Source organism: Ovis canadensis, chromosome 25 (genome assembly GCF_042477335.2).
Source record: "Ovis canadensis isolate MfBH-ARS-UI-01 breed Bighorn chromosome 25, ARS-UI_OviCan_v2, whole genome shotgun sequence".
NCBI classification, from domain to species: Eukaryota; Metazoa; Chordata; class Mammalia; order Artiodactyla; family Bovidae; genus Ovis; species Ovis canadensis.
Genome location: NC_091269.1, coordinates 43941289 through 43966476, shown reverse-complemented (window position 1 = coordinate 43966476; position 25188 = coordinate 43941289). Strand labels below are relative to the sequence as shown.

Here is a 25188-nt window from a genome sequence, read left to right as displayed (position 1 = left end):
CCATGCCTCCTGCAGGGGATCTTCCAAACCCAGGGATCGAAACCATGTCTTTTGTGTCTCCTGCATTCCTGGTGGATTCTTTAGCCACTGGGGAAGCTCGTATACTCACTACTGTATATAAAATTGATAAAACAGATTATTTATATATATAAAACAGATAATCAGAACCTACTGTATAGTACAGGGAACTCTCAATATTCTATAATAATGTATATGGGAAAATAATCTGAAAAAGAATGGATACATGTATAACTGAATCACTTTGCTGTACATAGGAAACACACAACACTGTAAATCAACTGTACTCCAATATAAAATAAAAATTTTGTTAAATATTGTACCCTCAGCAACACTGCATGATCAATGCATTTTTTTTTTCAGGTAAGGTAATCTGAAGCATTGGCCCAGTTAATATAAAGGGGCCAAATGAGACCTCTGATTGTAAATTCAAAGTTCATTTTCACCATCCCTGAGCCCATTCGTGCATACGCTGCACCTGTAATGGCAATTAAGTCCCATCTAATCAGTGTATTTGCTACGCACAGGTTATATTGTGCTTTTGCACAGAATGTTCTTTACATAGAGAACAGCTGCCCTCACTGCTTTTGGGCCAAAGGGAATTTGCCTTTATACTGACAAAGTGAAGGTGAAGTTGCTCAGTCATGTCCGACTGCGACCCCATGAACTGTAGCCTACCAGGCTCCCCAGTCCATGGAATTCTCCAGGCAAGAGTACCGGATTGGGTTGCCATTTCCTTCTCCATACACTGATAAGAAAGCTGTGCAAATTGCTTCATGATGGGAAGCATTTATTGAAGAGTTATTAAGTCGAATCAACTGCCGCAGAGTTTATTGGTCCCTCTGTCTCTGGGATCTTTCCTTTAGTTACTACAAAACTGTTAAGTTAACAGAAAATATTCACCAGGAATAAGATTAAGCAATAAAAATCACAAGTGTATGTGGCAATCTGAATTTTTTTTAAAAAGCCTGAAAACAATTTGCAATCTATCAAAATTTTAAATTTGTCTTTACCCTTTGAGTCACCAGTTCTGCTATAGAATTCATGCTAGTTGACTAAGAATAGCCAATCAGGCATACAGCCTACGGCAGCTTTGTTTATTACAACGAAACCTGGAAAAAATATCCAGCAGTCCAGTTGAGGAATGGCCAAATATTCATGCCATGTAGCAGTCAATGACATCACTGCATGTGCTGATATAGAAAAGACGTTCAAAAAAATCCAAGTGAAAGGAGAAGGTTGTAGTACTCAACAGCTGCTAGCTATAGCCTGGGGGCCAAATCCAGCCTGCTGGAGGTTTGGTAAAACATTTTACTGGAACACAGGCACACCCGCTCATTTATGAACTGCTGTGACTGACTTCTAGCTACAATGGAGAGAGAATTTAATTGTTGGGATAGAGACCATATGACTTGCAAAGTCAAAAATATTTACTGCTTGACCCTTTACCAAAAACTTTTGCCAATATTTGCTCTATCCTATGATCTTCTTTGTGTTTTTTTAACATAGAAAGTATTGAGGGGGTGGTGAAAGAGATACGTTAATGGATCTGCTTGTATGGGTATAGACGATTTCTGGGGACAAACAGACAAAAATTAACCACAGCCAACAACTACTCTCTCAGGGAGTAGGCATGAGTTCTGTACGGAAGGAGTCAGGCCCAGGGAATTTCCTTCCACTTTGTAAGCTTCTAGGCTCTTTGGAATGCAAAGAGGCAAAATGGCTGTCTTATAAACAGCTATATAAGGAGGAGACCTTATAAACAGCTATGAAAAAAAGAGAAGCAAAAGGCAAAAGAGAAAAGGAAAGATATATCCATTTGAATGCAGAGTTCCAAAGAATAGCAAGGAGAGATAAGAAAGCCTTCTTCAGCGATCAATGCAAAGAAATAGAGGAAAACAACAGAATGGGAAAGACTAGATATCTCTTCAAGAAAATTAGAGATACCAAGGGAACATTTCATGCAAAGATGGGCACAATAAAGGACAGAAATGGTATGGACCTAACAGAAGCAAAAGTTATTAAGAAGAGGTGGCAAGAATACACAGAACCACCATACAAAAAAGATCTTCACGACCCAGATAATCACGATGGTGTGATCACTCACACTCACCTAGAGCCAGACATCCTGGAATGTGAATTCAAGCGGGCCTTAGGAAGCATCACTACGAACAAAGCTAGTGGAGGTGATAGAATTCCAGTTGAGCTATTTCAAATCCTAAAAGATGATGCTGTTAATGTGCTGCACTCAATATGCCAGCAAATTTGGAAAACTCAGCAGTGGCCACAGGACTGGAAAAGGTCAGTTTTCATTCCAATCCCAAAGAAAGGCAATGCCAAAGAATGCTCAAACTACTGCACAAATAATTGCATTCATCTCACATGCTATCAAAGTAATGCTCAAAATTCTCCAAGCCAGGCTTCAACAGTCCGTGAATTGTGAACTTCCAGATGTTCAAGCTGGATTTAGAAAAGGCAGAGGAACCAAGATCAAATTGCCAACATCTGCTGGATTATCGAAAAGGCAAGAGTGTTCCAGAAAAACATCTATTCCTGCTTTATTGACTATGCCAAAGCGTTTGACTGTGTGAATCACAACAAACTGTGAAAAATTCTGAAAGAGATGGGAATACCAGACCACCTGACCTGCCTCTTGAGAAATCTGTATGCAGGTCAAGAAGCAACAGTTAGAACTGGACATGGAACAACAGACTAGTTCCAAATCGGGAAAGGAATATGTCAAAGCTGTATATTGCCACTCTGCTTATTTAACTTACATGCAGAGTACATCATGAGAAATGCTGGACTGGATGAAGTACAAGCTGGAATCAAGATTTCTGGGAGAAATATCAATAAACCCAGATATGAAGATGACATCATCCTTAAGGCAGAAAGCAAAAAAGAACTAAAGAGCCTCTTGATGAAAATGAAATCAGATAGTGAAAAAGTTGGCTTAAAGCTCAACATTCAGAAAATGAAGATCATGGCATCAGGTCCCATCACTTCATGGCAAACAGATGGGGAAACAATGGGAAACAGTGAAAGACTTTATTTTCTTGGGCTCCAAAATCACTGCAGATAGTGACTGGAGCCATGAAATTAAAAGATGCTTTCCCCTTGGAAGAAAAGTTATGACCAATCTAGACAGCTTATTAAAAAGCAGAGACATTACTTTGCCAACAAATGTCTGTCTAGTCAAAGCTTTGGTTTTTCCAGTAGTCATGTATGGAGAGGTGGACCATAAAGAAAGCTGAGCACCGAAGAATTGATGCTTTTGAACTGTGGTGTTGGAGAAAACTCTTGAGAGTCCCTTGGACTGAAAGGAGATCCAACCAGTCCATCCTAAAGGAAATCAGTCCTGAATATTCACTAGAAGGACTAATGCTGAAGCTGAAGCTCCAATACTTTGGCCACGTGATGCGAAGAGCTGACTCATTTGAAAAGACCCTGATGCTGGGAAAGATTGAAGGCAGGAGAAGAAGGCGATGACAGAGGATGAGATGTTGGGATGATATCACTGACACAATGGACATGTGTTTAAGTAAACTCCAGGAGTTGGTGATGGACTGGGAGGCCTGGTGTGCTGCAGTCCATGGGGTCGCAGAGTCTGACACAACTGAGCGACTGAACTGAACTGAACTGATGCTCTTTGGTTTGTTTTTCTAAAAGCATGTATAACATTTAATGTAAAGTTTTTTAAGAAAATCAAACAAAGTAGGAGGACACCAATGGACAGTGCTCAGCACAACTAGTGGCAGGGGGCTTCTAGTTATATATATATATATATATATATATATATATATATATATATATATATAAAATATACATGTATGTATTTTTCAGTTCAGTTCAGCTCAGTTGCTCAGTTGTGTCTGACTCTTTGCGACCCCATGAATCGCAGCAGGCCTCCCTGTCCATCACCATCTCCCGGAGTTCACTCAAACTTATGTCCATCGAGTTGGTGATGCCATCCAGCCATCTCATCCTCTGTCGTCCCCTCTTCCTCCCTCCCCCAATCCCTCCCAGCATCAGAGTCTTTTCCAATGAGTCAATTCTTCTCATGAGGTGGCCAAAGTACTGGAGTTTCAGCTTTAGCATCATTCCTTCCTAAGAATACCCAGGGCTGATCTCCTTTAGAATGGACTGGTTGGATCTCCTTGCAGTCCAAGGGACTCTCAAGATTCTTCTCCAACACCACAGTTCTAAAGCATCTGAATAAGGACTGGGAGGGACTAGGCCCCAGAATCTGATTTTTAACCAGTTCCCCCGGTGATTCAAACATACCCCTATGTTTGAAACTAATGCTCTAGTCATAAGTCTCAGAGATCAGCAAAAATTTCTCAGGGGGTTTTAGATCAGCATGAGATAACTCAGCAAACATCTACCACAGCAACAGTGGCAATGATGATAGCTCCCATTTGTGAACACTTCTTAAGTGTTCCGCCTGAGGCTATAGGCTCTATGTATTCATCTAGTGGGTATCCTTGTCCTGTTCCTGATCTTAGAGGAAATGCCAAATCACAAGTTGGAATCAAGACTGCCGAAAGAAATATCAACAACCTCAGATATGCAGATAATATCACTGTAATGGCAGAAGAGGAACTAAAGATACTCTTGATGAGGGTGAAAGAGGAGACTGGAAAAGCTGGCTTAAAACTCAGCATTCAAAACCTAAGATCATGGCATCCAGTCCTATCACTTCACAGCAAATAGACGGGGAAAAAGTGGAAACAGTTGCAGGTTTCATTTTCTTGGGCTCTAATATCACTGTGAACAGTGACTATAGCCATAAAATTAAAAGATGCTTGCTCTTTGGAAGGAAAGCTATGACAAAACTAGACAGTGTATTAAAAAGCAGAGACATCACTTTGCTGACAAAAGATCTGTGTAGTCAAAGCTATGGTTTTTCCAGAAGTCATGTACAGATGTGAGAGTTGGACTATAAAGAAGGCTGAGTGCTGAAGAATTGATGCTTTTGAATTGTGGTGCTGGAGAAGACTTTTGAGTCCCTTGGACAGTGAGGAGATCAAATCAGTCAATCCTAAAGGAAATCAGTCCTGAATATTCATTGGAAGAACTGATGCTGAAGCTTCACTACTTTGGCCACAATGCGAAGGGCCAACTCATCGGAACGGACTCTGATGCTGGGAAAGATTGAAGGCAAAAGGAAAAGGGGGTGACAGAGGATGAGATGGTTAGATAGCAACACTGACTCAATGGACGTGAATCTGAGCAAACTCCAGGAGATAATGAACAGGGGAGCCTGGTGTGCTGGTCTATGGGGGGACAAAGAGTCAGACATGACTTAGTGACTAAAGAACAGTAGCAACTTAGCTTTTCACCATTGAATTTGATGTTGGCTGTAGGTTTACCATATATGGACTTCATTATGTTCAGGTTTGTTCACTCTATACCCATTTTGTTGAGAATTTTTATCATAATTGGATGTTGACTTTTGTCAAAAGCTTTGTCTGCATCTATTAAGATGATATGATTTTCATTCTGTAATTTGTTAATGTGGTGTATCACACTGACTGATTTGTGGATATTGAACCATCCTACATCCCGGGGATAAATCCCACTTGATCATGGTGTACAGTCCTTTTAATATACTGTTGAGTTAATGTATTTTTAAATGTATTTTATTTTTTAAATTACACAAAATTTTTTTTCTGTTTATTTATTTTACTTTACAATATTGTATTGGTTTTACCATACATCGACTTGAATCCGCCATGGGTGTACATGTGTTCCCCATCCTGAACCCCCCTCCTACCTCCCTCCCCATCCCATCCCTCTGGGTCATCCCAGTGCACCAGCCCTGAGCACCCTGTATCATGCATCGAACCTGAACTGGCGATTCGTTTCACATGTGATAATATACATGTTTCAATGCCATTCTCCCACATCATCCCACCCTCACCCTCTCCCACAGAGTCCGAAAGACTATTCCATACATTGTGTCTCTTTTGCTGTCTCACATACAGGGTTATTTACAGAAGTTTTTATATGTTAAGATTTCAAAAAAAGGCAGATAAATTCCTCCATGCTTGCTGTCAATCTCACTCCCTTCTTAACGATTAACCATTATTATCAGTTCAGTATGAATCTTTCTTGATTTTTATGTTTTTACACACATATATCTGAATATAAATATATAATTTAGTATTTTTAAGTATGTATGGGATCATAGTTATTATATACATTTTGAAATTTCATATGATTTATGGATACTGCTGCTGCTAAGTCGCTTCAGTCGTGTCCGACTCTGTGTGATCCCATAGACGGCAGCCCACCGGGCTCCCCCGTCCCTGGGATTCTCCAGGCAAGAATACTGGAGTGGGTTGCCATTTCCTTCTCTATATGGATGCTACCTAATTCTTTTTTTATGATTTATTTACTTATTTTATTTCTGGTTGCACTGGGTCTTTGTAGCTTCGAGCAGGCTTTCTCTAGTTTCGGAGTGCTGGGACTACCCTCTAGTTGCAGTGTGAGGCTTTTAATTGCAATGTCTTCTCTTGCTGCAGAGCACAGGTTCTAGGTGGACTTCAGTAGTCCATACGAACATGGACTTCTGTAGTTGTGGCACGCAGACTCGGTAGTTGTAGCTCAGGGGCTTTAGAGTGCAGGCTCAATAATTGTGGTGCACAGGTTTAGTTCCTCCACGGCATGTGGAATCTTCCTGGGCCAGGGATCTAACCTAAGTCCCCTGCAGTGATAGGCGGATTCTTATCTAATGAACCATGAGGAAAGTCCTAGATGCTACCTAATTCTTTTAAACTGGTGTAAAGGTAATACAGATGTATTGTTGAACACATTCTTAAGCATGCATGACATGTTTGTGAAATCTAATGTGTTGTAGGTAGCTGGAATGCTGGTTACAAGTTGGAGAATAGAAGAAGGGCAGGCAAGAGAGGTAGGCAAGGACTGGGTAATGAAAGGACTTGCTACAGACCCTGGACTTTAGGAGAACCTTGAGAGGCACCAACAGTTTTTACAGCTGGAAACGACTATTATCTCTGTAATGGGTACAAAAATTCTAGGAATTCTAGGAATCCTGGTGATCTGCAGTGCTGTTTGATAATATTTCCCCCTCCCTACCATACCCTTCCCATTAGGAAATGTCCAACCGTATTTACTGAATGCGTAACTCCTCCATAAATACTGACGTGGTCTTGGTATGGTATGTCATTTGGACATGTTCCGCAAGCATTTGCTGGGTGCCCCATGGGAGGCAGTGGAGGGGAGTACCAAGTTGTGTAGTGGTTTCCGAAGCAGGGTCCAAGGCTCTCTGGAGGTGTTCTCCAGTGGGGCCATTCAAAATCTAGGAGGTGATTTCCAAGTGCCACTAGACTCTAAGCCTCATGAGGTCAGGGGCTCTGTCTCTTTTTCTTCCCTCTGTATTTCTAGCACCTAGCACATGTCTTTGCATATATCACATACTTCATAAGTATTGAATGAATTAATCCAAAATACAAATTCTTTCATTGCTTCCTAAAGGGAAATACTTATGTATCAAGACAAGACCATAATTGGGCATTCACAAACTAAAATGTATATTTCTGGAGTTCGCTGAGAACAGTAACTTAATATTTTACTAAATCTAGTCAGTCATCATAGGATAGTTAATTTTTAAAAAAAAGGAAAAAAAGCTTCCATATTCAGGCTTTTTTCTTTTTCTTTTCTGCAGGTATGGAGATGGTTGGAATTTCTGCAACGTAAGGAAGGAATCTTTATTTTGTTGTATCCTTAATGCTTCTTGGGGACCGCAACTAATGCTTTTTAATTAAAAACTACTATTAATTATTCTACTAATTTTAAGATAGTATGTTGTGAGTGTTGAGTTAACTCTGTTAATATGAACAAGAGCAAGATTATCTGCTAAACCGGATCCTCCAAAGACAGAAACCAAGCCTGAAAAGGCCCCTGCAAAGAAGGGAGAAAAGGGACCCAAAAAGAAAGGGGGAAAAGCTGACAGTGGTGAGAAAGGGAAAAACCCTGAAAAAAATGGAAATGCCAAGTCAGACCAGACACAGAAAAGAAAGACGAAGGTGCTCGGGATACCAAGTGAAAGAAAAAAATGTTTTTTAAAATTGTAGTGTGTTGCGTTAGTCACTCAGTGGTGCCCGACTCTTTGCGACCCCATGGACTGCAATCCACCAGGCTCCTCTGTCCACGGGATTCTTCAGGCAAGAATACTGGAGTGAATTTCCATTCCCTCCTCCAGGGGATCTTCCCGACCCAGGGATGGAACCCATGTCTCATGCATCGGCAGGAGTGCCACCATAACCCTTAAATAATTCCCCATTCTTGCCCCCTCCCAGGCCATGGTAACTACCCTTCTACCTTCTGTCTCTGCAAATCTGAGAATTCTAGTTCTCAGTACTTATGCTAGTACCCAGTATAAATGGAATCATATAGTATCTGTCTTTTTGTGACTGGCTTATTTCACTTAGCATGTCCCCAAAGTTCACTCATGTTGTAGCATTTGTCAGAATTTCCATCCTTTTTAAGGCTGAATAATATGACACTTTGTTTATCCATTTATCCACTGATGGACACTTGGGCTGCTTCCACCTCTTACCTGTCGCGAACACTATTGCTGGGAACATCAGTGTACAAATATTTCTTTGAGACTCTGTTTTCAATTTTGTAAGTTATATACTCAGAAGTGGAATGCTGGATCATATAGTAACTGTATTTCCTATATTTGAGCAAATCCCCTGTTGATTTCTACAGGGGCTGCACAATTATACATTCCCTCCAACAGTATACATATTGGGAACACACAATTAGCTTAAGAATTAAGATTTCTTCCAAATTGTACTCTAGATTATGTTAAAGGGGAAACATTTAGAAATCTTAAGACTTTTACCTCCTCAAATTTTAGATTGATGGCTTTTCAGAATGATTTTTCTAGCATTATATGAACTCCTCTGGCTAATAAAAGGCTAAACATTTACATTTTTCTCAGGAGTTGAATGACTTTTTATGTATTAACACAGACGGTTTTCCAGTTTTTACCATGCTCAATGCAGGAAGGAATCACTAATTTTCATCATCCGTGCCCTTTTGGCTCCCTGGTCTCTCCCCTCCTTCATAGCCACATTTCAAATGGCACTGTCTAGTGTCACTGCCCCCTTTCTTCCCCTCCTGGCCTCCCCTTTGGTCACTCCAGTCCAGCATCCATCCCTGTTACTCCCCTGAAACTGCATGTATCAAGGTCATCCGTGGCCTCCATGCTGACAATTTCAGTAAGTGGTTAATTTTTATGTGTCGACTTGACTGGACTAAAAAACACCTAGATAACTGGTGAAACATTTCTGGGTGTGTCTGTGTTTCTGGAAGACATTAGCATTTGATTCAGTATACAAAGTAAAGAGATGTCCCCTCACCACTGTCAATGGGCATCATCCATCTGCAGAAGGCTCAAATGGAACAGAAACACAAAGGAAGGGCAAAATTTCTCTCACTTCTTGAGCTGGAACATCTACCTTCCTGCCTTTGGGCATCAGAGTTCCTTGTTTCACAGCCTTCAGACTCCAAGACTTACACCAACAGCCCCCTGATTCTCAGGCCTTCACACTCAGACTGAATTATTTGACCAACTTTTTTGACTCTTCAGCCTGCAGACTGTGGGACTTCTTGGCTTCCATCACCAAATGAGCCTGCTCCTTAATAAATCTCCGCTTATACAGATCTATGAACCCTATTGGTTCTTTTTCTCTGGAGACCTCAGACTAACACAGGTGCATTTCAGTTTCTGAGTTCCTGTCGACCTAATGTTGAGCACACGTAGGGGAATAAGACTAGAATGAGGAGGAGAATTACATAAAACTCAACAAAAACCCTCCATCTCCAGATCACTCACAATAAAGGCTAAGTCCTCACAGTGGCCTACAAGGCTCTAAAGGTCTGCCCCTATTGAGAGATAACTCTCCATGAATCTCTCATATTTCTGTACTTCTTGTAGCGGAGGTACCAGATGACTTTATTTCAACTATCTTTTTTTTCAAAGATGTTTAGATAAAGAACAGCCTTGGAAAAGAGGCTCCATCTGGGCAGGGGATAGGTCTCTCTGCTGGCTAGTGTAATACTGACTCTATCTGGGTCAAAAGTCAGCCAAGTTTGCCTGCAGTCCACTATGAAAGACTGGGGTTCCCTAAGCTCTGGGTTCTTCAGCTGTGATGCAAACCCACTCTATGCTGCTCTGCATCGCCCCCAGAGAACTGGGTGGGGGGCAAGTGCAACACATATCAACATGAAGCTCATGCTACTTGCTTTGGGTGAGGTAATAAAATCCTTGGTCTCTGCCCCAGGAGTCTCGTGTTTGCCAGTATCCATGGAAGTGTGCCTGGCTGACTCTTTAGGTGGTCTCAGAACCTTCCCAATTCTTAACCGTCTGCCCCGCACTTTTATCACCTCATCTCTTGCTACTATTTCCCTTGACACCCTGCCTGGCTATGCTGGCCTCCCAGCTGTTCCTGGAACCTGCCATGCACACTCCTCTTTGGGGCCTCTGCACATGCTCTGCTGTTAGCCTGGAATATTTCACCCCCAGATGTCTTTCAGGTCCTCTCCAAATGGCATCTTGGTGGGGCCTTCTTTGACAATAGCTTCACCACCAGTCAACAGGCTGACATTTGCCAACCTTAGTGAAAATGTTATCTCAGTCAGTTCAGTAGCTCAGTCATGTCTGACTCTGTGACCCCATGGACTGCAGCACACCAGGCTTCCCTGTACATCACCAACTCCCAGACCTTGTTCAAACTCATGTTCATCCAGTCAGTGATGCCATCCAACCATTTCATCCTCTGTCATCTCCTTCTCCTCCTGCCTTAAATCTTTTCCAGCATCAGGGTCTTTTCCAACGAGTCAGCTCTTTGCATCACGTGGCCAAAGTATTGGAGCTTCAGCTTCAGCATTAGTCCTTCCAATGAATATTCAGGACTGATTTCCTTTAGGATGGACTGGTTGGACCTCCTTGCAGTCCAAGGGACTCTCAAGAGTCTTCTCCAACACCACAATTCAAAAGCATCAATTCTTCAGCACTCAGCTCTCTTTACAGTCCAACTCTCACATCCATACATGACTACTGGAAAAACCAAAGCTTTGACTAGACAGACCTTTGTCAGCAAAGTAATGTTTCTCCTTTTAAAAACACTGTCTGGGTTGGTCATAGCTTTTTTCCCAAGGAGCAATCATCTTTTATTTCATGGCTGCAGCCACCATCTGCAGTGATTTTGGAGCCCAAGAAAATAGTCTCTCACTGTTTCCATTGTTTCTCCATCTATTTGCCATGAAGGGATGGGACTGGATGCCATGATCTTAGTCTTCTGAATGTTGAGTTTTAAGCCAGCTTTTTCACTTTCCTCTTTCACTTTCATCAAGCGGCTCTGTAGTTCCTCTTCATAGTCTGCCATAAGGGTGGTGTCATCTGCATATCTGAAGTTACTGATATTTCTCCCAGCAATCTTGATTCTAGCTTGTGCTTCATCCAGCCCAACATTTGGTATGATGTACTTTGCATATAAGTTAAATAAATGGCATCTTACTGAGTTTTAAAGTTATTAACTTTTATTATTTTCTGTAACCTATATTTTTGTGTTTATGATGATTAACATCCATTTACATTTCCTTCCCTGATAATCATCTGATTCTCTCCTTACCTATTTTTTTAACAAATCTTTTTCATATAAAATTTTTACTTGCCTATGATGTAATTACAGCTTTCCTGGTGGCTCAGTGGTAAAGAATCCACCTGCCAATGCAGGAAAAGCAGGTTTGATCCCTGGGTGAGGAAGATCCCCTGGAGAAGGAAATGGCAACCTACTCCAATATTCTTGCTGGGTAATACCATGGACAGAGGAGCCTGGCAGGCTATAGTGCCTGGGGTCACAAAAAAGTCAGACATGATTAGGTGACCAACAGTAACAACAACGATGAGATTACACGCACTTTTTTCTCAACTTATTATCAATCTTTTGAGTTTATGGTGTCATCATTACTGCTGTTTAGCCATACAAGGTATTTTAATTTTTCTGTGGATGAATTTATCAATCTTTTATGGCTTCTGGATTTTCAGTCACAAATAGAAAGACCTTCTCTATTCCAGGAGAGTTGAGACTATAAAGAGTTGAGGCTATAAAGAAAGCTGAGCACAGAAGAATTGATGCTTTTGAACTGCGGTGTTGAAGACTTGAGTGTCCCTTGGACTGCAGGGAGATCCAACCAGTCCATCCTAAAGAAAGTCAGTCCTGAATATTCATTGGAAGGACTGATGCTGAAGCTGAAACTCCAATACTTTGGCCACCTGATGTGAAGTGACTCATTGGAAAAGACCCTGATGCTGGGAAACATTGAAGGCGGGAGGAGAAGGGGATGACAGAGGATGAGATGGCTGGATGGCATCACAGACGTGATGGACATGAGTTTGAGTAGGCTCCAGGATTTAGTGATGGACAGGGAGGCCTGGTGTGCTGCAGTCCATGGGGTCACAAAGAGTCTGACACGACTGAGCAACTGAACTGAACTGATAATGTTTGAATATCTGAGTGCTAGATTCCCCTCCACGTTCTTTTTCAGAGACTGTTTTCTGACTATTCTTGTTTATTTTTCCATTTGAATTTTAGGAACAAACAGGGTAGTTTAATCTTATTTGTACTTTTATAAGAATTATGTTAAATTTGTAATTTTATTTACAGAAAATTGAGATCGTTATATTGCATCTTCTCATCCAAAGGCATCATTCATCTTTCCATATGACTCAATTTTCTTACCTGTAAGATGAGAGCAATAATACCAATCTCATAGGGCTGTCCTCATAATTAAATGGGGAAATGCAGGTGAATGACAGTATAACAGGAACCAAAGTTTTGGTTTGGAAGTGCTTTGCCACTTCCTAGGGTATGAACTTGGGTTTGGTTACCAGGGTATTATGAACTTTGATTCTGTCATTTGTAAACTGGGGATAACAATAGTGCCGGCTTCACAGGGCTGTGACGAGGGTCAAATGAGATGAGGCGTGCAAAGTACTCAAGTGAACTGGAACATAAGAACTCAATGAGCATTAGCTGTTCTTCTAGAAAACAGGTTATCCCAGGGAACTGTGACATAACGCTGAAGCTTACGGAAATCCATCTTAGGTCGAGGGCTCTCAGGTCAACTCTTCCTTCCGAGAACCTACCTACCCGCTGGTCGCCACTTGTGACTTTCCCCGAGCGTCTAGAAAAACACGCACTCGTATCTGAAGCCGCGAGATTGAGCGCCTAGTTTCGCTGCTAGACTCCAGAACCCTACCCCACCCATTGGGCTGCAGCGCTGCCACGTCTCGCGTATCCCGAGCTCCCTACAAGAGGTAGAGGCCGCCCCAGAGCGACTCGTCACGCCGAGGCCCGCCCCTCCGCGGCCCCAGTCGCTGGTAGGGCGGCACCGGATGGCCAAGCTCCGTGACGGTACCAGGGGGTGGGGCCGAGCACGCGCCCGGAAGTTCCGGGGAGGGGGGTGTTACGTATATCCGGCGAGTAGCTGGCGGTCCCGGGTGCTGCTGGGCTCTGTGCTCTGAGGGAGGGTCCAAGCCGCCTGCTGCCGCCGGAGGAACCCCTTGGGCCGTGAGTCAGGGGGCCCCGGCGAAGGAGGGAGCTGGGGCCGGAGGCGCGAAGGTGGCGGGCAGGGAGGGTCTGGGTGGAGGGCGGCGCAGGCGAGGTTGGGGGAGGAAGTGACACGCAGGCGGTTCTGTGGGGCCGCGGGGCTTGTTCTGGGCGGGGACGGGCCGGCTTGGCCGGGTCTGCTCGGTTCCCTGCCGGCCTCACGGGTATCGGGTCCATCCGCATTTCTTTCGGGGGTCTTGGCAGCTGTTGGGCAGGATACCAGTTTTCCTGTCTTTACTGTGCGTCCCGGTTTACGAATCGGCTTCACATCCCCTGTCTCGCATGATTCTCAGCCCTCGGTGGGATGGATTGAAGTCCTTGATAATTATCCTTGTTTTTACAGAGACTAAGGCCTGTAGAGGCATAGTGAATTGCTCAAGACCCCGCAGATAGCAAGTGTGACCGTTCGAACTAGATTTCCTGGCTCCTAGTCCAGGGCTCTCCCCACCCCCACTTCAGTCGTGTATTATCATCTGCTGACCTGGGTTGAACCCCGTGTTTTCTTCGGCCTCCCCCCTTTTCCCTCTCTTCAGTGCATGGGAAAAAATCTCGGTTAGTGTTCTCCCTTGTTCTTGTCTTTTCTCTTTTATTTCGGTACATCTGTTTAGGTTGTGATGGGGCTTTACAGAGTTTTGCAGTGGAGCTGACCTTTGACATTTACCCTGCCGCTAAGCAGAGTTTCCTAGCCAAAAGCCAGCTGCTTGCTATCCCACATCTGTCTGAAATAGTGTCTTAAAGTTGCTCGGAGCATATATAAATAACGAGTATGTGCAATATAAGTGATGCATAGGTTTTTTATTGACCGATCGTCAGTCTAGTGCTCTTTATTTATTTGAATCATCCATCCTTAAATTTGCAAATTTTAGGTACGTTGGCAGTGCTTTTGTTGGTAGTTAGAGCCCTTAAGCTAATTTGCCATAAGATGCCATAAGGTGGTAAAGTGGGTCAAGGCTAGAAAAGAAATAAAGTGCTAGTTATTTAACTTACGGTTTAAAAGTTGTGATGAGTTATAAGGATGAAAACTTTGGCTTATCATAGGTGTAATTGGTGGTTTTAAAAAGTTTTTTTTTTTTTAAGCAGTTTTGTGATTTGCATTGGAATTTTATGTGATATTAAAAGGAAGGGCTTTGACTTTGGCATTAAAAGAGGAGGGTTTGAGTCTTTGCATTGTTACCTTTTCAGCTGAGCTCTCTTGGTTAAGCTAACTAATCTGGGACCATCAGCACCCTCATCTCGTTAAATGAAGCCAGGGATCCCTACCTCCTAGGGTTAGTGTGAGGCTGAAATGAGATGTATGTACAGGCACCTTATAAACTGAAAAACTACTCACTGGAGGGTGCAAAGCCTAAGATCTCAAGGATGGAGGCACCATCAGAGCCATTTCCTCTTTGGGTAGCACTACTGTGAGGTTCTTTGGGTCCAGTAAGGGGTTTTATTATTTTTTAACATCACCTTCATTTTGGAGGGAAGAATTATAGGATTTTCCAAACGGGGATATCAAGGGAAAATAAACTGGAAAGTTAAAGTAGTTCAGTTAATTATGAAACATTCCTTAAAATGAGATTTTCTGCCATTCTGTCACCTCCAGAGAATTTATCTAGTTGGGAACACTTCTATAATGATGTGGTAAAACTTTACAAAATGTCTGTAAAGTACTGACTGCAAACCACTGTAGTACAAATGAATATATGTGTTGGGTTTTAAAGTTGAAATCAGTGGGAGTGACCTTAACGAGACATGCTTTCTAAAGGTGAGACGTGCTTCTTCAAGTGGTAGAGAAAGAAAACAGGGAAGGATGACTGGTTTGGTAGGATTGCTGAGGAGAGGCATGTTGTTCTTTTACTTACCAACAGTGGAAACTTAAGCACAGGAACTTTGTAAGTGTATTTAAATCATTGGACTTCATACTAAATTTGGTTTTTCTACCAAAATATATTTTGATGTTGCTGAAGAAGGCAAAAAAATCCTTATTTAATATCTTTGTATAAAAGCTTTTCCCTCAGTCTCCACCCCCACCCAAACTCCCAAGCTTCTTTTGACCCACCTATGGTAAGCCATAGCAGATAAGCACTAAGCAGTCCTGAAAGTTTTCAGGTCAGGCCCCAGGCCTGATAAAGAAAACCAAACCAAAAACAGTAATTGGATGAAAAAGAAAATTAACATATGCTGTCTCATTCTTTAAATGAATATAGGTAGGTTTTTGTAGCTAACCCTTTTACAGTAAACCTTTACTTTAAAAAAAAAATATAAAACTTCAGGAAATTTGTTTGATAACAATTGGCCACAACTACTATAAAACCTTGGCGTTCAGGTGTTCTTGCTGTTGGAGAGCAGTGAAAGTGGGGGATCATTCTTTTTTCTGCACCAAATCTGAGGTGCTGAGGCAAAAATGCAGTGTGATCAGGAAATGCTGACTCTGAGAAAACTAAACACCCACCATTGGCTCTAGATTCTATTACTGTTACATTTAGAGGTCCTCTTGCTTATTCCCAGTATATGTATACCTTTTAGTAGCTTTGGGTCATCTTTTGTTTTGTCTAGCCTTATGGGAAACAGTAGAAAAAGTGATGTTAATATCAGTATTGAGGTATGTACTTGGGTAGGAGCCTACCTCTATATCCTGAATGAATTTTCTTATTTTAAGAAAGTCCATATTTGTAAAATGGGTTAGGTGGGTTTTAATTATTCACATTATGATTGGACTGTCTTATCTCTTCATGGCTCTCCAACATAGTGCTGTCATCTTTTTCTAACTTGAGACATATCTATAAAAGAGGTTAAATGATACTGTTTAAGAAGAGATAGAATTGGTAAATGGAGCAGTGCAAATTGTGCCAGCTAGTAGGATTTTAGCGAGCTTGTTTTTTAGAGTTGTTTACAAGAATGGGTTAATATGCTTTTCATTCAGGTTAATATGCCTTTTATTCTTGTTTTCTAGTTAGCATATCAGTGTGACATTTTGATCCAGATTATTGATGAGGGTGATTTCCTAGAAGTTTTGCTAACTGGCAGACAGCTGTGGTGTATCTAGGGAATGTGAATGAGCAGGTGCCTGGAGAAGTGAATCATACAGTGAAAGGAAAGTGTATCTTTAACGCCTAGTCCTCTGTGTATCATAGATTGGAAACTGATAGAAAATCAGGAGTTTATGCAGATCTGTGTACCCCAGAGACTTCCCTCCAGGGTGCAAAATCCTTTGATTTTTAGATCCAAAAACATGGGGCTGGAACCACGCATGAGGGCCAGCAAATGAGAGGTAACGTCTCTAGAAATGTACCAGCATTGAGAAGGCTGATGTCTGCTGCTTTCCTATTTTGTACAGGGAGTAAGCGTTAATAATGTCTTTCATCTTTGAGTGGATCTACAATGGCTTCAGCAGTGTGCTCCAGTTCCTAGGTAAAGCCATTTCCTTGAAATACACATTTCAAATGCTGCGAATTTCCTGAAACAATTTAAATATAGGTAGATTTTGCTGTGTAGAAGCTAATTATGCTATTATTATTATTTTCTTTTTAAGGACTCTACAAGAAATCTGGAAAACTTGTATTCTTGGGTTTGGACAATGCAGGCAAAACCACTCTTCTACACATGCTCAAAGATGACAGACTGGGCCAGCATGTTCCAACATTACATCCAAGTAGGTTTGAAAATACCTGGTGACCTTTTGTTATTTGAGGGTCAGTGTCAGGGTTGGAGGATGGATCTCCAATTGACGCAGTTCTTTTATTTACTGAAGCCCCAAAAGGCTTGATAAAAAATTCTCTATAGGATACGCTCAAGTCAAATACCCATGAACCTAAAGACCTCTGGAACTTTGTCACTGTCTGTTCTCACTAGTCCTGCCATGGGACACATCTCCCATATCCACTTCTAAGGAGTAGCAAACACTTTGGAGAAAAAGAGACTTGGCTTTTTAAAATAACTGAAGGGTATTTTCACCCTTGTATCCTTTTCTTCACAAAGTGAAAGCTTCATTGGGTTTTATGTTTGTATTGGATTATAATTTTGGTAGCTTGGCCTTGTTGGATGGAGAAGTTTATTTCCTCCCTTTATTTTTCAGCATCAGAAGAGCTGACAATTGCTGGAATGACTTTTACAACTTTTGATCTTGGTGGGCATGAACAAGGTAAGAGATGATTCAGTGGAAGGGTGATGTTGGCTTCTGGATCATTTTGTTCCCCTTTTTCAAAGCAGAGTCTTTGAAATTGCTTTCTAATAACATGAATATTCCCTTATGTAATCATAATAATTGTCAAACCCAGAAAGTTTTATTTATCTACTCTGTAGTGTATACTGCCTTTTTTGGTCATTTGTTCTGGTAAGCTCCTGTAAACATTTTTCCTCTCTTTTAAACAAGATCCAGTACAGTATCACATGTTGAATTTAGTCATGTCTCTTTTTTATCATTTATTCAGTGGAGTGTATGTAGGAAATTATTTGTAATTTTAAGTCATTTTAAATTTGTCAAGAGTTGCAAAGATAGTAGAGTGACTATTTGTGATGACTTTGATCTGAACTGATATTTTGTGTATTCTCCCCATTTGGGGCAGTTGGTGGAACATTTTCTTCTGCCTTGTTGTTCTCCTCAGTGCTTTGTGCCTTACTCAGCCTATGTCCACTTGGTTCCCAGATTCCTATCTGGTGTTTATGCAGAATTTGGGGCATCTTTATCTGATGGATGCCCACTTTATGTTTGGCATGACTTTATAGTCAGTGATTTCATTAACATTACACTTTTTTCATGTAATATTTACATCCTACAAAATCATATATGTAAAATCATCAGCACATAAAATACCTATACAGAAGTGATTGAAAGAACATGTACAGAAACATTAGCAATGGCTATGTATTGATGGAGGGCTGGTTTCTTTTTTTCCTATAATAAACTTGTATCGTTTTCATTCGGGTAGAGAACAGAGCATGGTATCTTTTCTGCTTCTTTCAGAAGTATCTGTAACCACTTACAGATTTAAATTCAGAGATAAAATAGTTGTAAGCTGAACTGAGACCATCTGGAGAATGCAGAAGGAGGAGGTGTTTTTAGATACCTGAATTGGGAATTGTATATTATTTGGTGTGATAAATTTAGCTTTCAGGTTTTGATAAGAGTAGAAAAGGAAATTAATTTATGTACAGATGGTCTCCAACTTAACAACGATTTAACTTAAGATTTTTGACTTTACGATAAAACAGCCTTTCGTCATGCTGGGCAGCTCCCCGGTCAGCCATGAGATCCCGAGAGTAAACAACTGATACACTTAAAATCATTCTGTGCCCATGCACCATGCTTTTTTTCATACAGTATTTCATACAATCATATAGTATTCAATGAATTACATGAGAGAGTCAACACATTATAAAATAGGCTTTGTATTAGATGATTTTGCCCAACTGTAAGCTGATATAAGTGTTCTGAGCACTTTTAAGGTAGGCTAGGTTAAGCTATATTTGGAAGGTTTATCAAATACATTTTGACTTAGGAGATTTTCAACTTATAATAGATTTATTGGGATATAACCCCATTATAAAGAAAGATTTGTCCATAGTTTTGAGGAAAATGTACTTAACAGAAACATTTTTTCCATAATAACCTTGCTACATTTTACACAAATTACTGAGATGCTGTCTATTTGGAGGGTTTTGTTTTGTTTTGTTTTTTGGTATAACTTAAAAATTCAACTTATAAAAGTAGTCCAGGATTAATGTAGCAAATTCAGTATATGATGAGTATACAAATCTGAAAGGTAAAAGTGAAATTTCCCCAACTTCTCCTTCCCAGTCCTGCTCTTCAGAGGTGACCACTGTTAAATGTCTGATGTAGAAGCGCTTCCTTAATCATCCCATAGAAATGAATAGGTTAGAAATTATAATACAGCTAAAGCACTGCTTCCCAGATCATTGTCACATCATGTTATAAACCAAAAATTGAAATTTATAAGGCACACTGGGTTAAATTAGGAGACTGAGGTAATTGGCCTGGAAACATCAACCACCTGGCAAGCTCTGTCTCCCTGTGGGCTGAGTGGATGAAAGTGTCAGTACGCTTACGAGTTGGTTAGTTAGGAACTAACTTGGGACTAGAGTTATATGGATAAATAATCTGCATCCTGATACTGTAACTCAGAAGTTGCAAACTAAAATGGCTCCAGGGTGAGGTAGGTCCTTTAAGTGAGTGAAATTGGAAATGAGACAGTAGGAAGTGGTGGAAACTTTGACAGACTGAAGATCTGAAGCCGCACTTAAAGGGGCAGCCACTACTCAGTCCCGCTGATTATTATCCACCCAGTATATGTGGACTGATAGGCATGGGATTGCCAGATGTTGTACTTTTTGAGAAAATCAGGCAGAAAACCCTGATTTTAGTATTTAAATAAATCAGATTCAGTTCACAGACCATCAGTTTATTCGTCCTCTGTTTTGACTTAATACTGGCTAGGACTTGGAGAATCTGTACAGAGTTTAATGCTATTGAAACCTGGCCAGAATTTGCTTACTTCATAGACCATTAGGTTATTCATATTCAGCATATATGTTTTTAAATTGAGGCAACTGCAAACTTTGTCTTTTAGCACGTCGGGTTTGGAAAAATTACCTCCCAGCAATTAATGGGATTGTCTTTCTGGTGGACTGTGCAGATCATCCTCGACTTATGGAATCCAAAGTTGAGCTTAACGTATGTTTATATTTTCTTTTTCTTTTCTTGGCCTCTGTTTCTTCTAAGAAATACAACTTAGTAGTGCCAGTACTTAATCATTCCAGGTAACATTTGGTAAAAGTCCTAGCTACAGGAATAAAGTATTTTGAAATAAAAAACATTATTTTTCAATGTTCTGAGGAAACTTGGCTTGAATGCAAGTAAATTAACTTTGCTTAAATTTATCATAGGGTGATTCTATGTGCAGTTTGCTCAGGACATTCTGCAGTTAATGCCTGCTTCCCCAGCATAATTAATGTCTTTCCCTTTCATGCATCACATATGTTCACTCTTTATGATGTGTTGGCATAGTGAAACCTTAAAGGAGATATTAGAGTTCTTTGCGTTTTTGAATCTGTGCTCTCAGGTTGTACCTGCCCAACCTTTGGCACTGAGTGACTTCCCAGACCTTAACAGGCTGTTCTGTCTTCAGTTTTGGTCACATGCATTGTTTGATACTAACTAGGACTCGTGTCGGATTTTTTCCTTTGTCAACATTCCATTTTTCTTGTCTTGATATTTCTGTACCGCCTTTGTAATCCATACTGTGTCACTCTGCCTCTTCTTTCTCTCTGATTTATAACTCTCTGCATTCTTGTTCCTGGCAGTTTGAACCTCTCTTCTGGTGTAAGTATGTTTGTTGAATCTGAAGCTGTAGTCTTAAGATGCTCCCCTTACTTGACCCCTTGGCACTCGTCATTCTCTCTCTCTGTAAACTCCCCTTTACATTCTTGGTTTTGGTGTTTTCTCTGGCTGATACTTCTCTGACTCTTGGCACAAGCACCCGTTTCCCTGCTTAGCCCTTAAATCTTGGTGCTCCCCAGATCTATACTTTTTCCCAGGCTGGTCCAGGCTTCTCTCATTCTTTCATCTGCAACCCATCATGCCAGTGACCCCCAAATGGGTTTCTGTTATTTGACTCTCTCTTGAGCTCCAACTTCATACATAGTGCTACTTATTAGAAACTCTGCCTACCAATTCTGTCCTCCCAGAATGGAACTATTCGTCTTCCCCATCCTGTACTCGGACATGCAGTGAATTACTATAGATTTCACCACCACCTTGACACATACTACTTGTCTTTGCCCTCCTTAATATTCTTGAGTAGATCTCTTACCAGTCTGGGGATGAAATCTACAGCTCTTTCGCATAGCACATAAGTTCTTTCATAATCTTTCTTCTGTTTATTTCTCCAGCTTTTCTATTGCCTACCTTGAACTACATTCCAAACATAGTCAACAACTTGCCCTCTCTTGAATATTCAGAAGTAACTGTCTCTGCCTGGTTTTCTCGCCTGACCCTTACCTGCTTTTGCTCGCAGATTTCTAAATGTCCTTTAAGAGATCCCAGAATTTAGATATGACTGTTTCTGAGACGCCTTCTTTGACCTCTCAGACTGTTAGACTCTCCAGCTTACCAGCGTCTGTTGTTTTTACTGATTTTATTAGGTCTCTCCCACTGGAACTTAGATATAGGGATCTTGTCTTATTTCTTTGTGAAACCCCCATATCTAGTAAAGCCTTGGGCATATAATATGTACTTTGTTACTATTTAATGAATGAATAGCCTCCTTACTCTGATTTTGTCTAACATTTCTTGGTACTTGAGACGTTCATAGTAGGTTTCCCTTTATCCTTTTAATTCTGCCCTCCTTTCCTAGCTCTTCCTGTCAGTGAAATAGATTCCTAGGCTTGAAATCTTTGCCACCTTCAACTCCTGTGTTGTCTGTCTTATCATTTAGACATCAGTCTCTTCACTTCTTTCTCCAGAATGCTTGCTGCACTATTCAGTGTGTGCTATTATCTTAGGCTAGATCATCATCCCTTACCTGAGCACCACAGATAGATACTATTTGAGAATTCATTGTGCTGGAAGTGTAGATTCTATCTAATAATTCCTGGATTCAGGGTCTATTGCAAGCTAACTTCTCAGACTGGCACCATAATATTTGTCATACCATCCCAACTCATTTACTCTGTCAAGACACATCAACATAAATGCTTTAATCCAGCCAGGTGATACTCCATACGGCTTTATGAACTCTTTCGACTGTAAAGCCATTGCTTATCTTCTTCATTGTTTGGGAAACCCTGCCCCTCCTTCAGAGTCCAGTTTAGTTTCCACATCTTTGTTAAGACTCTGCTTAAGTCCATGTCACTGTTTTATTTTCCTGAGTGTCTTTTAGTATTTGTATTCTCTTCCTATTCATTGTGACAGTTAGTCATCCACTTGCCTTGCTTTATTGAGAGATGAGCATAGAGTGAGGATTTCTTGAGCCAGGGATGTATATTACCTTTCTTTTGTCTTCCTGTCATTGTTGGGGATAGTATGTTGCACACAGGGGGCATCTAGTGAATACTTGGCGGTTTCCTGTAGTCATCTTTGAGGCTCTGTAGCCAGAGCTTTGTTCTTCCTGGACAATGCTCAATGGAGAGCTGAGGATGGTCTGTGGTTGGGTGATTTAGCTCAGAGTTAAGGTTCTGCTGCTTTACAGATAGACACAACTTTACATTATAATTGTTTTGAAGCTTTTGGGGAATCTTTAACTAATGTCAAGGTAATTTTTAGGGGCTTTTCGCCTAAAAATAAGGGTGTTATATAATGTCAGGATTAACTTTTAGTTAATCACTCAAGTATAAATATGATCAGATTTTCACTCTGCATTTGGTACCTTGTAGACAAGTGAAAGGCAAAATTATCCTCATTGTCTGGTGGGCTTTTATAGATTCCTCACCCAGCTCTTTTTTTTAAATCTTGGCTTTAGGCTTTAATGACAGATGAGACAATATCCAACGTGCCAATCCTTATCTTGGGTAACAAAATTGACAGAACAGATGCAATCAGTGAAGAAAAACTCCGTGAGATATTTGGCCTTTATGGACAGACCACAGGAAAGGTAAGAGAAAAAATCTTCAGCAGATACATTATAAAGGCAGCTCACAGCTTTTGAAACATTCATGTTTTACAATCTAGATTTTACTTGTCTTTTAAAAGTAACTGGGTTTAACATTTATTTTTCTAGAGGTGATTTGTAGACTGTGAAGGCTGGAGCATGTTCTTTCTTTTCCTGTTTTCTAATGAGAGTTTTTCTCAGGTAGACAGAGTCTTTAGCTAGAAATTTTTTTGGACTGGAAATTTTAGGTTATGAAGAGTGCTTATTTATATCATTTTCTAAGCATTGAACTGAGAGTACTGGGTTATTCTCTGTGTTCCTGCTGAGAGAGGTGGGACTGTTACCCCCATTTGGAGATGAGGAAACTAAGGGTGATTGGTTCAGGTCTACACGGCAAGTCAGTGATAAAACCAGGAATAGAACCCAAATCTTCCAGATCAGTAGAATCTTGTTGCAGAAAAGTATGCTTGTGAGAGAAAAATCCAGATCAGCTCTAGTTTATTGGAATCCTGGTCTTTTCTGCATACGGTTTGGTATATTTAATTTTTTAAAATTTGCTTTTCTGGAATCTGTAACTTCCTGACTTTTTTTGCATGGTTCCCTAGTCTTGCCTCTTCTTGGTTATATAGTTCTTTCTAGAAATACTTCTTTTCATTAACTTAGTTTTCCATTTTACACACACTTGAATTTTTTATTTTCTTGACATAACCTGCCATTCGTATATATTTCTGAGTGCTTGTATTAATAAGAATGTTCTTATTTCTAAGAAATCCTGGACTTCTTTTGTCCGTAAGAGAACATGCTTTTCTTGGTTTGCTGCCATAGCTTTCCAGATGAACCAGTTCGTGTGTTCAAAGCAAAGGTGCTTCACAGAGAGAATCTGGGAGCAGGACTCTACTGAAAGCATGAACCCCAGAGGCCTTGACCACATTTCTGTAATTAATCCCTGCTCAGATTTGCTTCTGACGGATGGAGAAAGTGATTTTTGTCATCACCCTTGCAAGCTTTTCCACATGGAAATGCTAACATCTTGGTTTTGCCTCCCCTAGGGGAATGTGACCCTGAAGGAGCTGAATGCCCGCCCCATGGAAGTGTTTATGTGCAGTGTGCTCAAGAGGCAAGGATACGGCGAGGGCTTCCGCTGGCTTTCCCAGTATATTGACTGATGTTTGGACAGTGAAAATAAAAGAGTTTTACTTCTCTGGACTGATCCTATTCACAGCTTCCTCATGAACTTTTCTAATAGAACAAGGAAAGCTCTCCGACCGTGTCTGGCGTTGAGAAGCCAAGAGTCTCTGTCTGCTCTCTCATCGCCCAGTGGTGACATGTGCTCTTCTCCACACTGTTGGGAGGTAACGCTGCCCCACGTGCTGGTGCAGGTCAGCACCCCGGGACTTGGAGGTGGCAGGATTTGTCGAGTAGAGCTGTGTGCCATCACGGGCCACCTGGAAAGAAAAACACGTCTCACCACTGTGGTTGATTTCAAAAGAAAGTGATTCTATTTTTTAAAGAAAGTGTTGTTAATGTAATTGGTGACCCTCCTCATAACTTTTTTTTTAAGTTCACAATATACTTGGTCCAGAGTTTTCTTTTTTTTTATCTAGTGAATGGCATTTAAATATTTCATAAAATTATGCACAGATACACGTTGGAGTCCAGAGCTGAGTTAAGTGAACAGCAGGCTGGTGAGAGAGGCTCCCCCGTCTCCCTGACTGCCTTTAGTAGGTGGCACCACCCTGTGTGCAGAGCGCCAGAAAAGAGCAGAACTGCAGCCTTGCAGCCGAGGCTGCTTTCCACTGTGCTGGGCTCCGGTCATGTCTCCTCCCAGTATGGATAGCAGATGGGTCACTGTGGAGGAGTTAGTTCTAGTGTGGGTTTTTGTTACTGTCTTTATTCAATAAACTACCAATTTCAGCCAGTCTTTACTTTTA

General features: G+C 41.0%; 1 protein-coding gene across 2 annotated transcripts; it reads left to right on the top strand.

The window, feature by feature from the left end:
* The first annotated feature begins 13489 nt into the window (after positions 1–13489).
* Positions 13490–25188, top strand: SAR1A (secretion associated Ras related GTPase 1A). Of its 2 annotated transcripts, XM_069571974.1 has the most exons (8): positions 13504–13628; positions 14011–14219; positions 16990–17063; positions 17185–17304; positions 17728–17793; positions 20240–20343; positions 23129–23260; positions 24307–25188. In XM_069571974.1, the coding sequence occupies exons 3-8, from the start codon at positions 17006–17008 to the stop codon at positions 24421–24423; spliced, it is 597 nt and encodes a 198-aa protein (XP_069428075.1). In that variant the 5' UTR covers positions 13504–13628; positions 14011–14219; positions 16990–17005; the 3' UTR covers positions 24424–25188. The 2 variants fall into 2 exon arrangements, with proteins under 2 accessions (XP_069428074.1, XP_069428075.1); XM_069571973.1 differs by lacking the exon at positions 14011–14219 and having other exon boundaries at positions 13490–13628.